The sequence below is a fragment of the Platichthys flesus genome, chromosome 20, assembly GCF_949316205.1.
Source record: "Platichthys flesus chromosome 20, fPlaFle2.1, whole genome shotgun sequence".
NCBI lineage: Eukaryota > Metazoa > Chordata > Actinopteri > Pleuronectiformes > Pleuronectidae > Platichthys > Platichthys flesus.
The window spans coordinates 11469555-11486143 of NC_084964.1; the positions used below are offsets into that span (position 1 = coordinate 11469555).

Sequence of the window (16589 nt, forward strand, 5' to 3'; positions counted from 1 at the left end):
GAGGCTTCTATAATCAAGCAGCAGATGCTTGCTTCGGAGCTGCAGTTTGAGAGAAGCACAGGCAAGGCTCTCCTAGATGAACTGGATACACTAAGAGCTTCAAACAATGAGGTCATTCAAAGGGCTGAAGCAGACAACCTCAGAGCCGGGCAGCAGGCCAGCCACCTGACGACTGAGCTTGAGAATGTCACGTCTCAGATGTGGTCCTTCCAGGCTGAGCAGAACTTCCTCCGTCTGCAGATAACGGAGGAGATGAGAGGTCTCAGCAAAAGTGCTGCTGAGGAGAAAATGCTTCTGCAGAGACAAGTGGAGGAATTGAGAGCTTCAAAGAATGAGGTAATTCAAAGGGCTGAAGCAGACAACCTCAGAGCCGGGCAGCAGGCCAGCCACCTGACGACTGAGCTTGAGAAAGTCACGTCTCAGATGCAGTCCTTCCAGGCTGAGCTGAACTTCCTCCGTCTGCAGATAACGGAGGAGATGAGATGTCTCAGCAAAAGTGCTGCTGAGGAGAAAATGCTTCTGCAGAGACAAGTGGAGGAATTGAGAGCTTCAAAGAATGAGGTCATTCAAAGGGCTGAAGCAGACAACCTCAGAGCCGGGCAGCAGGACAGCCACCTGAAGGCTGAGCTTGAGAAAGTCACATCTCAGATGCAGTCCTTCCAGGCTGAGCTGAACCTCCTCCATCTGCAGTTAATGGCGGAGATGAGATATCTCTGTAAAAGCACTGCTGAGGATAAAATGCTTCTGCAGAGAGAAGAGGAGGAACTGACTTCTCAACTCTCACTGAGAAAGGAGAGAGAGGATATCAAGCATCAGGAGTGGCAGGAGGATAGGGATGAAGAGAAGCAGGAGGTGAAATGGGGGGAAGAGCAGCAGGAGAAAGAGGAGGAGAAATTGGGGGAGGAAGCAGGAGGAGGAGAGCCTGTGGACAAACCTGCCTACCTGGAGTCCCTCTCTGATGCCCTCCCTGTTTCAGAACCTGTGGAGACTGAGTTGTCTGAGGAGACGCCCAAAAAGAAGAAGTCTTCAATCTGGAAAAAAATCAGACAGCATCTGGGACTGAGGAAGAGGAAGAAGCAACCTCACAACTGATTCACACCTCACCACACTTGTTCACCTGTGTTTCTCCTGCATGAAATCATGTCTGAGAGGTGGAATTTGAAATGCTATCAAATGTTTTTAATTGATATAACATACATAATGAATATGTATATTATATGATGTTGACAAATATTAAACATTACAATTATCTCATGCATATTGCTTCATTTAAGAATTGTTCATTTGTTTTTCAGTTTAGTTTTGAACCTAACCTAACCTTAACATAAACCTGAACCTTAATCCAACCTAACATACATTTAGCTAATTATAACCCTAACTTCTCCTTGCTTAATGCTAACCTTTAACTTAACCTCATATAGCCCTTAACCTGAAAGTAACGCCCAACCGTAAAACACATCTTCACATTAAAATATAATGACACATGTGTTATAGGGACCTGCTCTTTTTCCTCATGTTGAAGACAAGTCCTCATAATGTCACTTTCCCCTTACTCAAGGTCCTCACAAAAGCAGCAATACTTGGAACACACAAACACACACACACACACACACACACACACACACACACACATACACAATTTGGTGAATTATGGACAGATTTGATCTGTTTGCGGAATGCATATCTGGATATTGGTGCGATTTGGACATTTGATATGTTCTAATTTAATACAAATGTGACTACAGTGCTCTCTAGCAGTCAGTGGATGTCTTATGTCTTATGAACAGCTCATACGGAAAACTGCGTCAAAATCGCTTCAGGATCATTTGTATGATTTGATTATTTTCATTCAACCATGGGACTGACAGAGACACACAACACAGATGCTGATCTCCATCACAGCAGCAACATTCACAGAATGACTTCCCTTTTAGAAAGAAAGATGTCTTCAAAGTTAAAGCACAACATTTGTTTTGTTTCTGCAGTGCTCTAAATCGAGCAGTCTTACAAAGCTTTTATTTTGAAAAGTTGAGAACTTGGGTCTGCAGATTGTGCTTATGCTTAAAAGACCTAACGGATCATTCACACGTATCTGCAAACCACACAGAAGAACAGTAATAAAGCAAATTCAGTCTCATTTTATTAGAAACATTGACTTTATCAAATCTTTTGACACAAAGGTTTCTAACCATAGACTGTTAATAATAACAAGTCTGCAGACAACATTCAGCAAACAAACAATAAAAAGTGACAGTATGAAGCAGAACTGTTCGAGGAGGACTCACTAATGACAAGGAATAACTCTGAAATAGCTCTGAAACATTAACGCAGGACAAGAGAACAGCCCATTCCAAACAAGCAGCCTGAGAAATGGGCAAAAGCGACTTCACATATTTCACGTCAGGCTCAAACTTACCCCCCCCCCCCTCCCTCATTGAGAACCAACCCATTACAGTTGCCCAGAACAACCCGACACCTCCTTAAGCTCTGGCACTGCCTCTGCCCCTTTGGACCCTTTAACCTGCAAATCGCCAGTAAAGCCCAGACCCCTCTGCACCCCCCCCCCCCCCCCCTTCGGCTCAGCAGTCACTGCAGGCTCCCACATGGAGCTACATATACGGTGAATCAGTCGTCCTGTGAGCAAAGTGCCTGAGTGGCTGGCTGCATTTTATACTGCAAAGCTGGCAGGGCGCTGCATCATAACGCTGTTTATGTGGTAGGGGAGCAGGCGGCGTGACACGAGGAAGAGAAAGACCAGTGTGTGTGTGTGTGTGTGAAAGTCAGAAAGAGACTGAATGAGAAGGAGTGGGAAGCGACAAGAAAGCTGTGAGGAACTGATAAACAGAGGAGGCTTGACCTTGTAGAACAGCAGAGGGAGGATGATGTTGGCTGTTGTCTCTCAATAAGGAGACGGATGTGGCCAAGTCAAGTCCTCCTCATGAATATAGAACTGTGGCTGCGGACGAAAAAAGTCAAAATAAGCTCCTTTCAGATTAAGATGCATTTATTTGTCCCAAACACATGCACAGACATGCACAGGCACACTCATGCAGGTAGGGGAATTTAACCTCTGCTTTTGACCCATCTGGTGCAGGACACACAGAGCAGTGAGCAGCCATGTACGGCGCCCGGGGAGCAAATGTTGGGGGAGTAAGGCGCCTTGCTCAGGGGCACTAGACAGGGTAAGGAGAATCCTCTTGGATTTTTGGACAGATCAAGCCAGGTTCGTCTTTTTGTTGTTTCTCCGTGGAGTCGAACCAGAGACCTTCTCTGCCCATAGTCCAAGTTTCTGCCACTAGACCACCGCCTCTCTCTGTTTCCTATCCACTGTTCCTTGACCCCTGTGGAAAAGGTCAGGAGGTGGAGGTGAAGCGGAGGAGTTCGGCTGTGCAGAGAAAACCTGACTCCACTCACACTCTGTAATTTTTTGAACACAAACTTTGTTTATAACAGAGGGGACTTGAGTTTCCTGTGCAAAGCAGAATGACATGTCCTGAGAAATGATGTCTTCAGTTTTTACAGAGGGAACATTTAACCATCAGTTACTCAGAGGATGAAAAATAACAAATTAAGGACTGAATTGTTCAAATAATATAATAATGTAAGTAATAACTATTTATAAGTGCATTTCAAAATTGGAGGATTGAAATGACTTTTATATTTACATACAAAAAGTCAGGCGCTTCGACATTAATGTGAGGATTTCCCTTGTACCAAAAGGAAAATTGTAAAATAAGACTCACTTGAATCAGATGTGCAAAAGTAGCCTGTTTAGTTCTGACAAGTAGTTCTGACAAGTGTGGCATGTGAAAAGTTGTCTACAACAAACATGTTCCTAACTACAAACATTTACGAAACAAAGGTTCGTATCAAATTCACACTTACACACATGGGTCATTTTTGACCCATGTGTGTAAACTTGAAGTAGTAATACAAAAACTATTTTAGCTCAAAAATTAAGACAGAGAAAACGAAAATAATGATTTGTGATAATCAAAAACAATATATTTTTATGAATAAATAGATTTTAAAAGATATAGCAAAAACGCACAGCAATGCTTTAAATAATATGTGAAATAAATATGGGTCATTTTTTACCCATGTTTTGCCTTTGAAGGGAATGGATACATACATTTTTATTAAAAAAGTAAAAAAGGACAAAGGAAAATAAGAATTTGTGATGATTATAAATAAGTTAATTGAGGAATTCCTGGAATTCTGAATGATGAGATACATTTATTGCAAAGATATTTACAATTAAGACTCCATCGGATCATTTTTGACCCCTGTGTGTAAACTTGAAACTTGAAAAATAATTTAGTTCATAAATTGAGAACGGTAAAATAAAAATAATTATTCGTGGAAATTAAACACAAGATATTTGAATATTAAATTATGAAATAAATTGATTTCCAAAAATATAACAAAGAAACACACTACAGCCCTGTATGACATAATATTGTAGGTCAATAAGGGTCATTTTTAACCCATGTTGTGCCTTAGAAGGGGTTTGCATAGCTTCTGTATCAAAGGATTAAAGAAAACATATTTAGGTCCCCTTTACATCAGCTATACATGGAATCACACATACACACATCAAAGGAAAACACATCCTTGGAATGGCTCTGATTTTGAACATTATAGAACATTCTACACATATATATGTGACGGCAGCACCTTACTCACACCATTTCCTACTTATTACCCTGTGTCTTACGATTATCAGGTCAACCAGCAACTACAGCTGAATAATAAGACACTTCTGATTCAAACTGATCACCATGGAAAACATTGGAAGCACTGCTGAACAACTCAAAGCTGATTGCCAGGCATTTCAACGAGATGCCATTGATCTTGAACATCGGTTGGGCATGCAGAGAGCCCGTGTTCGCCAAAACCGAGAGTTGACAGAGGACGAGCCCCAAGAAAAGTTGGCCAAAAGGCAACCCCTGGAAGAAAGCTACTGCGACACGGATGAAGAAACACAGCAGCCTGAGGATGGGGAAGAGGAGGATGACTCGGATGAAGAAACAGAGCAGTCTGAGGATGGGGAGGAGGAGGACGACTCGGATGAAGAAACAGAGCAGTCTGAGGATGGGGAGGAGGAGGACGACTCGGATGAAGAAACACAGCAGTCTGAGGATGGGGAGGAGGAGGACGACTCTGATGAAGAAACACAGCAGTCTGAGGATGGGGAGGAGGAGGGTGACTGGGATGAAGAAACAGAGCAGTCTGAGGATGGGGAGGAGGAGGACGACTCGGATGAAGAAACACAGCAGTCTGAGGATGGGGAGGAGGAGGACGACTCTGATGAAGAAACACAGCAGTCTGAGGATGGGGAGGAGGAGGGTGACTGGGATGAAGAAACAGAGCAGTCTGAGGATGGGGAGGAGGAGGACGACTCGGATGAAGAAACACAGCAGTTTGAGGATTCCGAAGATGACAGTGAAACCCTCAGCACTAGAAAGATCCTCACTGAGACAGACCTCTACCGATATTACATGGAGCTGCAGGAGGCTTATGTAATCGAGCAGCAACTGTTTGCTTCGGAGCTGCATTTTGAGAGGAGCACAAACAAGGTTCTCCAAGATGAGCTGGAGAAACTTCAAGTTTCAAACAACGAGCTCAGTCAAAGGTACGAAGCAGAAAACCTCAGAGCCGGGCAGCAGGCCAACCACCTGATGGCTAAGCTTGAGCAAGACGAGGCTCAGATGCACTCCTTCCAGGCTGAGCAGAACTTCCTCCGTCTGCAGATAATGGAGGAGATGAGCTGTCTCCGCAATAGTGCTGCTGAGGAGAAAATGCTTCTGCAGAGACAAGTGGAGGAACTGACTTATCAACTCTCACTGAAGAAGGAGAGAGAGGATGTCAAGCATCAGGATTGGCAGGAGGAAAGGGATGAGGAGAAGCAGGAGAAGAAATGGGGGGAGCTGCAGGAGGCTTCTATAATCAAGCAGAAGATGCTTGCTTCGGAGCTGCAGTTTGAGAGAAGCACAGTCAAGGCTCTCCTAGATGAACTGGATACACTAAGAGCTTCAAACAATGAAGTCATTCAAAGGGCTGAAGCAGACAACCTCAGAGCCGGGCAGCAGGCCAGCCACCTGACGACTGAGCTTGAGAATGTCACGTCTCAGATGTGGTCCTTCCAGGCTGAGCAGAACTTCCTCCGTCTGCAGATAACGGAGGAGATGAGAGGTCTCAGCAAAAGTGCTGCTGAGGAGAAAATGCTTCTGCAGAGACAAGTGGAGGAATTGAGAGCTTCAAAGAATGAGGTAATTCAAAGGGCTGAAGCAGACAACCTCAGAGCCGGGCAGCAGGCCAGCCACCTGACGACTGAGCTTGAGAAAGTCACGTCTCAGATGCAGTCCTTCCAGGCTGAGCTGAACTTCCTCCGTCTGCAGATAACGGAGGAGATGAGATGTCTCAGCAAAAGTGCTGCTGAGGAGAAAATGCTTCTGCAGAGACAAGTGGAGGAATTGAGAGCTTCAAAGAATGAGGTCATTCAAAGGGCTGAAGCAGACAACCTCAGAGCCGGGCAGCAGGCCAGCCACCTGAAGGCTGAGCTTGAGAAAGTCACATCTCAGATGCAGTCCTTCCAGGCTGAGCTGAACCTCCTCCATCTGCAGTTAATGGCGGAGATGAGATATCTCTGTAAAAGCACTGCTGAGGATAAAATGCTTCTGCAGAGAGAAGAGGAGGAACTGACTTCTCAACTCTCACTGAGGAAGGAGAGAGAGGATATCAAGCATCAGGAGTGGCAGGAGGATAGGGATGAAGAGAAGAAGGAGGTGAAATGGGGGGAAGAGCAGCAGGAGAAAGAGGAGGAGAAATGGGGGAAGGAAGCAGGAGGAGGAGAGCCTGTGGACAAACCTGCCTACCTGGAGTCCCTCTCTGATGCCCTCCCTGTTTCAGAACCTGTGGAGACTGAGTTGTCTGAGGAGACGCCCAAAAAGAAGAAGTCTTCAATCTGGAAAAAAATCAGACAGCATCTGGGACTGAGGAAGAGGAAGAAGCAACCTCACAACTGATTCACACCTCACACTTGTTCACCTGTGTTTCTCCTGCATGAAATCAGGTCTGAGAGGTGGAATTTGAAATGCTATCAAATGTTTTTAATTGATATAACATACATAATGAATATGTATATTATATGATGTTGACAAATATTAAACATTACAATTATCTCATGCATATTGCTTCATTTAAGAATTGTTCATTTGTTTTTCAGTTTAGTTTTGAACCTAACCTAACCTTAACATAAACCTGAACCTTAATCCAACCTAACATACATTTAGCTAATTATAACCCTAACTACTCCTTGCTTAATGCTAACCTTTAACTTAACCTTATATAGACCTTAACCTGAAAGTAACGCCCAACCGTAAAACACATCTTCACATTAAATTATAATGACACATTTGATATAGGGACCTGCTCTTTTTCCTCATGTTGAAGACAAGTCCTCATAATGTCACTTTCCCCTTACTCAAGGTCCTCACAAAAGCAGCAATACCTGGAATACACACTCACAAAAACTCTCTCACACACACACACACACACACACACACACACACACACACACACACACACACACACACAGAGGACTAATAATCTGAGATTTAAATGATCTGCTCCCCTTGGTTTTGTCAGATTCAAGGACTTTTTTCCTCTTGATTGATTTAAAGCATTTGCTGCCACAGCGGCTTGAACCTCAGTCGTCAGGCCGAATACCCCTGATGGAAACCAGAGTCAGGGGAGAGGGACATCTGTCAGTTAATATGCTGCAGAGATTATGAAGCCAACCAGCTTAAATGGGGCAAAACTGCTGCACTGGGTTGTCTCTGTGTAGTTTTCAGGGAATTTTTGTGATTTTCTGTCGGTTGGTTTGTTTGTTAGAAGGATTTCACATATACAACTGATTAGATTTCCAGAAACTTGCTGGAGGAAGGTGATATAGCCCAAAGGAATATTTTTTTTTGCTTTCTCTAACACTGTGAGATAAAAGTGTTTTACTGTTTTCCTTGAGAATAAATCATGGATATAGATCCAGATCTACAAAAAATAAAGCTGTTTAGGGAACTGATATCTATGATTCTATTACATTTTCGAGCAGCTTGATTGAATTGAAGGGCCTCGATGGAGGAATCCGCTCTACTCAGTGCTTATCTAGTTTAATATAAGTATAATGGCTCAAATACACTGTGGTAAATATGCACCTACATGACAACTCTGAAACCCCACCAAGATAAATCATATTTTCATAGTAGCATGGTTTTACTTCCATGCACCAATCAGATTTAACAAGACTTACATGAAAGTCGAATCACGTTTGTGCAGTCATTGTGTTTTTAATGTTTTTAGGGTTCCATGCCAACCAGGGTCTGGTGGAAGGCTGGCTGCCCACGCTCCTGCTACTCCGAGACTCCAACATCCCATCCTTCTTCACCATGTACAGGTTGGTCACAGAACTGTTTCGAAAAAAACCCAAACAAAGCATCTTTTAGGAATAATAGCCCTGAACAGTAGCGAAATATATGAATGTCTTTGTTCCAGAGGGGCCTCATTAACTCGCAGCGTTATACCATCTGCTCCCCTAATCTCTCGCAGAAAGAAACGTCATAACTGATTAATGTCGACTCCGTTCAGACGCTGCACCTCCTCTGTGGCAGAGTCTTATTGGTTCAGCCACGTATCATGTCTGGTCTCCCTGCTCCTCACCTTCCTGACCTCATCACCACAGACCTCAGTTGTTGTTGCCCACATCACACCACTGCTCCCATACCTCACCCCCACTAACCCTCTGGTGGCCAATGCTCGTCTCCTGTTTGCTTCCTCTGCTGCAGGCGCTCAAAACACCCAACCCCCCCCCCCCGGCTGTAATTTCTCACCTGTCTCTCGTGAGGAACATGAAACCAAACTTACTTGATTGATTGATTCCTCCTCTGTCTCTTTGTCCCCCCACAGCGAGATGGAGCTCAAGTACTCGATGCAGATCCTGCTCGAGCTGGAGATGCACATCAGGGACAGCGGCTCCAATCCGTTCGCCTCGCAGAAGCCGGAGCAGGTCCAGGCCTGTCCCAACAAAACGCCGGTCCACTGCAACTCGCACTACATCTGCTTCCAGGGACTGCTGCCAAGTGAGGACTTTAAGGAATTAGGTCCAGACAACTAAGAAGATCAGAGTTTGTTTGGGTTCTCACAGCTCCCTATAAGGATGTGCACTTTGGGAACGTCGTGGACTGTGAGGTAAGGTAAATTCCTGCAGATTTACCTTACATTACTCATCTGTGCAGCTTCTTGGCAGATACAGAAAATGCAGCTTACATTCTCGTTACATATCTACGTTTTGTCCCTTGTATTCTGGAGCTCAGTATTGGGTCGACCTCCACCAAGGCCCACAGTAAATTCAGTCTAGCTGCACCAAATTGCACACTGGTTTTTTTTCATCATGATGCATGAATCCTTCCCTGGGAAATAAATGAAATGCGGATCGGCACCAAAATGTAATGACTTCTTTCCTGACGCACACTGCATTTACAAGAATCCGTCCACTCAAGTGGAGGAAATAAAGTTAATTGTGTGGGATGATGCCATCTGAGTTTGTACCTCATTGGGGCCCCTCAGGTGCATCATGGGTGTACAAGCATAATGAGACAAAAATGGGTTCAGTCCTTATTTGATGGGTTGTCTGTAATGTGATTTGCAGCTGAATTTATTCCTAACGTTAAATGCATGGCAGGTGCAACATGATGTAAAATCACAGTGAAATAAATCATCGTTATTCTCTTCCTTCGTCTTTGTGATTCTTTGTGATTTTCTGTTGTCGACCTTTATCCAAACCTGGGTTCATTCCCAACTCTGTCCTGAACACTTTTTTTTTTTTTAAATAGACAATGTAATGTTTCTGTGTTTGCTGAGTGGAATGGAGACGATTACACTTTCAATAAAAAAGGACAAAAGCTCAAGCAGCAGTTAAGCAGCTGTGAAAATGCATTACATAATAATCTTGGAAAGAACACTCTGCAAATATGTCAAAGTAATTTACACCCAACCTTTGTGTGTTGATTCAGTTGGTGATTGATTTAATTGTCCTCTAATTTACTAATAGTTGAATTATAAAGCAAATTCTTCTGAGAAATCTCATTGTAGTCAAGTGCAAATATTATTACAATAATGCTCAATTATGAGATCCATACCACACTGTGTAAAACATAACCATTGATAAAAATGATGGTATGTGTTTCTTGTTTTGATTCATAAAAAGAGGAATAGTCCTGCAGATCTCTTTTGGAACAGGGACCTCTAGTGGAGGAAAACGATAATAACACTGACAGTGTAATGTAGGTTGTGTTGTACTAGTGAGGCTCAGGAGAAGTAGTGGAAACAGACTATGTCCTGGTGATTTGATACATTTTGTTTTCCCTGCATTAATATAATAATACAGTAATGGGTTTATGTTGTTCTCCTTCCATAAAAACCTGTGTGTGTGTAGATATGAATGTGTTTTATGTAAAGGATCATTAGTGGTCACTTCTTGGAAAGTCAGGAATGGTCTGGAGTTGTCAGATCTTTCTGGAAGGGAAAGAGCAGGTGTTAAATCTGGCAGCAGCAATAACAGCAGTAGCAGTCCCCCCCCCCCCAAACAGGCTGCTCAGATAACAAACCCGAGGAGCAGCGGAGGAGGAAACACAGGAGCCACTGTGAGTCCCACAAAATGACAGAAACTCAGGGGTAAGTAGCTTTTAATCTTCATCACTGCCACATCCTTTACCTGTCACTTTAATTATAGAGAGCACGTCTAAATTGCCTTCAACACCTCAGGACCCCATTCATATCATGGTTGTGTGAAGCAAGGCACAGTGTGAACAGAGCAGAGACCACGTGACATTTGAATGTCATTTTGTGACACTGGCCCGCCACCACAACCTGTTTCATTACTTTTGCTTCCAGCTGATCCTCGCTGCTTCTCTCCTGCAACATTGTTCACATGAGAATCTATGCAAACCCTCTATGCTCCACATGCTGCATGTCCCGGTCTAATAATAGAAGAAATGTCTGTCCTCAGAGTCGCTCCGGACACTGGGGGTGAACCCATGGCCTTCCACTCTCAGAAGGAGATGTTTGAGAAGATGGAGGAATCCTTTAAAGTGTGTGCACATTGTGAGAAGAGGCCAAATCAACTGTCAAACGCACAGAACCTGAAGCGCTGTGTGAGGTAAAAAGAGATAAGAGGAGATTCCGTCCAGTGAAACAATGCCTCCAAGTTATTTCGTTATCCCGAATTTGTGTGTATGCCTATAAATATTTATATATATACTTAATGTGTGTACATAGGTGATGGTAAATGTAAATATAGTTATATGAAAGATAGCAACATATAGAATGTTAATGAATGAGAGTATAGCCATAGGGCGTGGTATTTGAAAACATTTCTAAATATGACAGATAAGAGTATATTTTTTTAAGTCGAATTTGCAGGAAAGTTGTTATTTATGCATTATTTTTCTATATCTGTATTAATTTGTATAGTGTAGAATATGGTATAATATAGTATAGTGTAGAGTAGTTTAGTCTAGCACAGAAAAGCATAGTATACTACAGTGCAATACAGTGTAGTGTGGTATCATAAAGTGTAATATAGTAGTGTATAGTAGAGTATAATATAGTATTGTATAGTGTAGTGTAGTACAGTGTAGTGAAGACACATGAGTAATCATTTTCTGGTTTTATTTCATACTTGTTTTTCTTGTCCTGACCCGTCGTGTTCTGAATGATGTCACGTCCACAGGAAGAAGAGCAGCAGCTGCTCGATCTTAATAAAATCATGGATCCTAACTCCAGGTTGGAAATGGCAGAGAAAAGAAGTTTTTTATATTTTGTCCTCTCTCTCTGCACAGATGTCTGAATGTGTACTACTGCTGCAGAGACTGTCAGAAGGAGGACTGGCACAAACACAAGAAGCTGTGCGCGCTGCTGCGTCTCGCTGCCATCGACAGAGTGGTGGAGTGGCTCGTGTTCAAAGGTAAAAACATCTTCACACACCTAAAAGGCAGTGAGCGAAGTCGGGTGAATCCGCAAAAATAGTTGAAGTCATGATCCATCTTTACGAAACTAATTTAATTTCTTCATTTCCCTTCACCAGGAGAGCTTCCATTCTCCACAGAGCAGTGGTCGAAGCCGCTGTCAGAGGTTAAGGGTTGGGACGACTGGCTGGCGATGCAGGGAGATCTCACCTCTCGCCTCGAACCCATTTTAAACGGAGCCGTCATGTCAGAGCTGTGGATCAACACGGGCAGACCTCGGCCTGAAGTCCCAGACCTCGAGCAGTCGCTGTGGCGGGTCTGCAGCGAGTTCTTCTCCCGGCCGCTGACCATCGCCTGGGGGATGAGGCTCTTTGGCCTGAAGCCTTTTTCCAAACCTCTCACCATTCACCTGGTGGGCGCAGGCCACAGTGAGACCCTGGCTGCCAGACTGACGGACTATGATGAGCTAAACAACATGTTCCCCGGGCACCAGGGGATCGAGATCGTCATGGTGGGACCAGAGGTGGTGGACGGCCCCATCATGAGGCCTCCTCTCAGGGGGTTCGGCCCCAAGAAGGCGGTCTTCATCAGCGCCTATAAGGGGCTGTACCACGAGTTCTGGGAGGAGCTGGTGGAGAAAGCGGAAGCAGCAAAGCCGGACCTGGTGGTTGGATTTCATCCTGGTGAGGACATCTTTCCATTTCCCCCCAAAATATCATATCAGTGATTTACCATTAAAAACAAAGATGCCAACCTGATTCACTGAGAAGAAAATGGCTGTTAATTGACAATATTCATATCTGTACTAATAGATTCAAATGTTGGGTGTTTATAGGGTTTGATGCCAGTCAGGGTCTGGACCAGGGTTGGCTTCCAACTCTTCTGCTCCTCAGGGATTATGAGATTCCTTCTGTTTTCACTGCTCTCACGTGAGTGTCACACTCTACTAGTCCAACTGGTCACACACACTTTATCTCCTTGTAACTCAATTAGAAAGACATAAAAACAGAAAACATGTAGTCGATGACATGTTACATATGTGGTACAGTACTGACTATTACAGAATATTATGATATTTGGTGTGTGTCCGTACCATTCTAATGATACCTCAAGAATGCTTTTTGGGAATTTGTTCAATTTTGATGGTCAAAGGTCGTAGAGCCTGCACTTTTCTTATCATATGAATGCCATGAGAGAATATATTCAATTATGTATTTTAGTTTTAGGAATTCAAATGTCAAAGGTCAAGGATACTTTGGCCTCACAAATCATGATTTTGCCTATTAAACATGATTAATCAAGTCTGCCTTTAGGCCTTTAAGGACATTCTCCAAATTTTGAGCAGTTGTCATCTGGACTGAAAGATGGTGAAAGGTCACAGTGACCTCACATGAGTCTTGAATAAAGTGTGTGTAGATTGAAACTGCCCTGATTGGAGGAAGCATACAACCACAAGGTGGTACTTTTAGGTGTTAAAGTAATCTGAAGTAGCTCAAATGCTCCCATCATACAACTGTAAATAAATATGCTCTTAAACATCAATCAGGGATGATTTAATAACCTTTCCTTTCCAAGCTGCAGATCCTTGAATTGATTTAACCATGAATAAAGACATTGATACATATTACAATCCATATCTGATGAGTACTGCCCCTGTAATCCAGACTTAGTCTCTATCAATCTATTATAATGAAAAGTGAACAAATCCATTACAAACCGTACCCCTTCTTCCTGTCCTCCGTCCGCAGCGAGACGGAGATGACCTACTCGCTGCAGATCCTGCTGGAGCTGGAGATGGACATGAGGGGGAGCGGCGCCAACCCGTTCTCCTCGCTGAAACCAGAGGCGGTGGGCTCGAGTCCAGGCATGCCCCCCGTCTACTGCAACTCCCACTACTTCTGTTTCCAGGGTCTGCTGGAGACGGCCGAGTTAGAGGAGCCGGAGGAGGCCTGAAGGAGCTGCGTGCTGCAGTGTGCACCGACACACTGATGCTTTTCACATGTGGAAACTGAAGTAATGTCTTTTTGCCTGTATGTTATTATATTCTAATCTCGATTTAGAAATAGTGTAATAAAGCACTTTTTTTATTAGTGTTAACAAATGTGTACATTTTAAGTTGGCTCTGACATTTACATTCACTATCTCAGTTTAATGTCATACAACGGCCAAAGTGGTGAGAGTTGAATATGGCCTATGTGCACTATTGTCGATACAATATTGTTGAAATAGCTAAATTTATTATGATATCTACAAAGAGGTTTCCTAACTAGTTTGTGCAGAAAGGGCTCTATAGTTCATTCTCGTTAAGCCATTGCTTTTCCCTTCTTTACTTTAAAAAGGGACATTTTATTCATGTTTCCTTAGAAGAAAATATATGATGTAGTTTCAATCAACAATAAGACATATTATAAAATATTGTCCACTCCCGACTTGAAAACATTGCAAGAATTTATGTTATTAAATAAACAAAATAAAATAAAGCAACGGTTTCACTCAGATTTTGGCTATTAATAAATTATAACGTTGCATCAATTGATACACAACACACTATACACAGCTAAGTAGCCTGAGCACATCTAGCCAGGTTGGAAGGATAAAACCAGGTCGACCAGGTAAAGCACCAGAGGTTATGGGTTCGAGTCCCAACAAGTCTTGTATCAATTGCAACTCCCACTACTTATGTTTCCAAGGCCTGTGGAGTTTGAGGAACCAGAGGAGACCTTGAGTCTGAACGCTGCAGAGTGCACACACTCACTATCTCGGTTTCCTGACGTTCAACTGTCAGACTGGTGAGATTTGAATATGAAGTCTCTGTTGCGCCAATGCATAATGGAGTAAAAAATGGAAAATCACATGTGTAATTTTACGTTTCATTAAACATCAAACTGTACATTAACTGAAAAAACAAGCCTTAAATCACATTTGATACAGACTATCAATCATTTATATTGAAGATTCTGTTTAAAAGACAGCAATTTAAAACCTTATTGCCAGGACAATATTTATGTGCGTTTGAAGCCACAGATTCCAAGCAAGGTAAAAATGAGGTCCACTGTGAAGAGTGTGAGATTCACATAGGTCATGATTGCAACCATGAACTGAATGGCCCAGATGCAGAAGCTGGGCGGACACTCGCTGGGACGAGGGTTGTTCCTGAACATAAAAACAGGCCACAGTATCGCAGCGAAGATGTACAGCACAACTGAGATCACCAGGAATATAAACACAAACCTGTCCAAGTTAAAAGGCAAACACTTCTTCAGCTTCTTCAGGATGTTGGTGGCTATGATGAGTGGGAGGATGGGGAAGGGAATGATGTACGCTATAACGCAGAAGATCAGAGCCGGCTTGTCTCTGTAGCCCGTCAGTGATATGAATATGACGCAGCTCACAAAGGCCTCCAGGACTTTGAAGAATCCAGGCAGAGCAGCGAGGTAGGTCCCCTTCTTTCTGTCCAGGATTTTGTCCTTCAACACTTCAAGGGCGTAAACAAAGCCGCACAAAAAAGCAAACCCACTCACTATCCATCCATACAGGCATGTCCAGCAGGTGTAGAAGTTGGCGTAGGTGATGGCGACGGAGACGGTCATGAGCGTGGAGGACATGGCCATGCCCGTGGCGAAGTCGGACCAGTCCATGCAAAACATGTTGAGTATGATATCGAGTTTGAACATTTCGATGATGGTGATGATGAGGGTCATGATGGGGCAGAAGGCCCAGGTGAACATGGCGTAGATCCAGTAAGTATGGCTGCTCCCTCCTCTGAAGGCAGCCAGGACAAAGGTGACCAGAGACAGGATGATCTGAGCCATGTGCAGCCCGCCGCGTCCAGAGAGCAAAGTACCAGGAGAAAACACCGCTTTGGACGTTGTTTCCTTGATATCATCAATTATCCCCATCTCTCTGGGCGAGCTGAAATATGCTTGTGGTGTCCTGGGTGGCTGCAAGAAACTGGATGAAGGTGTTTGAAGAGAGTTTCCACTTGTTTCACTGCCTCCCACTTTCCTTCCACGTTATTACAGTCGATTTATTGCCTTTCTGGTTTGCATAATAGTCGTGAAAGAGACTGTGTGTAGAGATAAATATCTGCTGCACCCGATATGACATAACTGAAGTGTTATATTGTACTGGTTGCATCAGTTATTTACATAGGGACATAGTTAGAGACAGGTAATCGACCTGGCTATTAGTCACACAATACACAAAAAGAGTTCACAACTTTACTATTATATTATATTATATTTGTATTAGTATTACCTTATCCTGAGGTTGGTGTAAACACTCCTATATATTAAATAATCTAACATAGTCTTAGTAAGTTAAATTATTTGAAGGGCAAATGTTTACTGAAGGAAATCTAATTTAGTGAGAGTGCAGTAACACAAAGCCTAATTTAGTTATTGTCTTTCAATCTGATGTCTAAATCTATTAACAAAAAGGCTATAAAACCCTAATGTTTTCTTTAAACCCTTGCAGTGTTTGTTTTTTGTTATTCTTTGTGTATTTCCCTTGTATAATATGATTTATTCTCCCGCTATTAAGGAATTAAGGAATAAATGCGACGCA

At 43.1% G+C, this 16589-nt stretch overlaps 3 protein-coding genes across 3 annotated transcripts in view; 2 read left to right on the forward strand and 1 right to left on the reverse strand.

Annotated features, from left to right (window-relative positions):
• The window catches only part of LOC133976081 (putative protein MSS51 homolog, mitochondrial), an 81937-nt gene extending 72151 nt beyond the window's left edge, over positions 1–9786 (forward strand). The window contains exons 6-7 of the mRNA XM_062414169.1: positions 8362–8455; positions 8965–9786. Of these exons, the coding sequence (XP_062270153.1) occupies positions 8362–8455; positions 8965–9172 (302 nt within the window). The 3' untranslated portion in view covers positions 9173–9786. The remainder of the gene's footprint in view (positions 1–8361; positions 8456–8964) is intronic.
• An 860-nt stretch (positions 9787–10646) lies between these two features.
• Positions 10647–14723, forward strand: mss51 (MSS51 mitochondrial translational activator). Its single transcript, XM_062378385.1, has 6 exons — positions 10647–10731; positions 11066–11215; positions 11898–12022; positions 12143–12706; positions 12859–12952; positions 13772–14723. Exons 1-6 carry the CDS (start codon positions 10715–10717, stop codon positions 13974–13976), a joined length of 1155 nt encoding a protein of 384 aa, XP_062234369.1. The 5' UTR covers positions 10647–10714; the 3' UTR covers positions 13977–14723.
• A 302-nt stretch (positions 14724–15025) lies between these two features.
• On the reverse strand, positions 15026–15922 carry LOC133975769 (myeloid-associated differentiation marker-like protein 2). The gene has a single exon (XM_062413742.1). It carries the CDS (start codon positions 15920–15922, stop codon positions 15026–15028), a length of 897 nt encoding a protein of 298 aa, XP_062269726.1.
• Between the last annotated feature and the right edge of the window lie 667 nt (positions 15923–16589).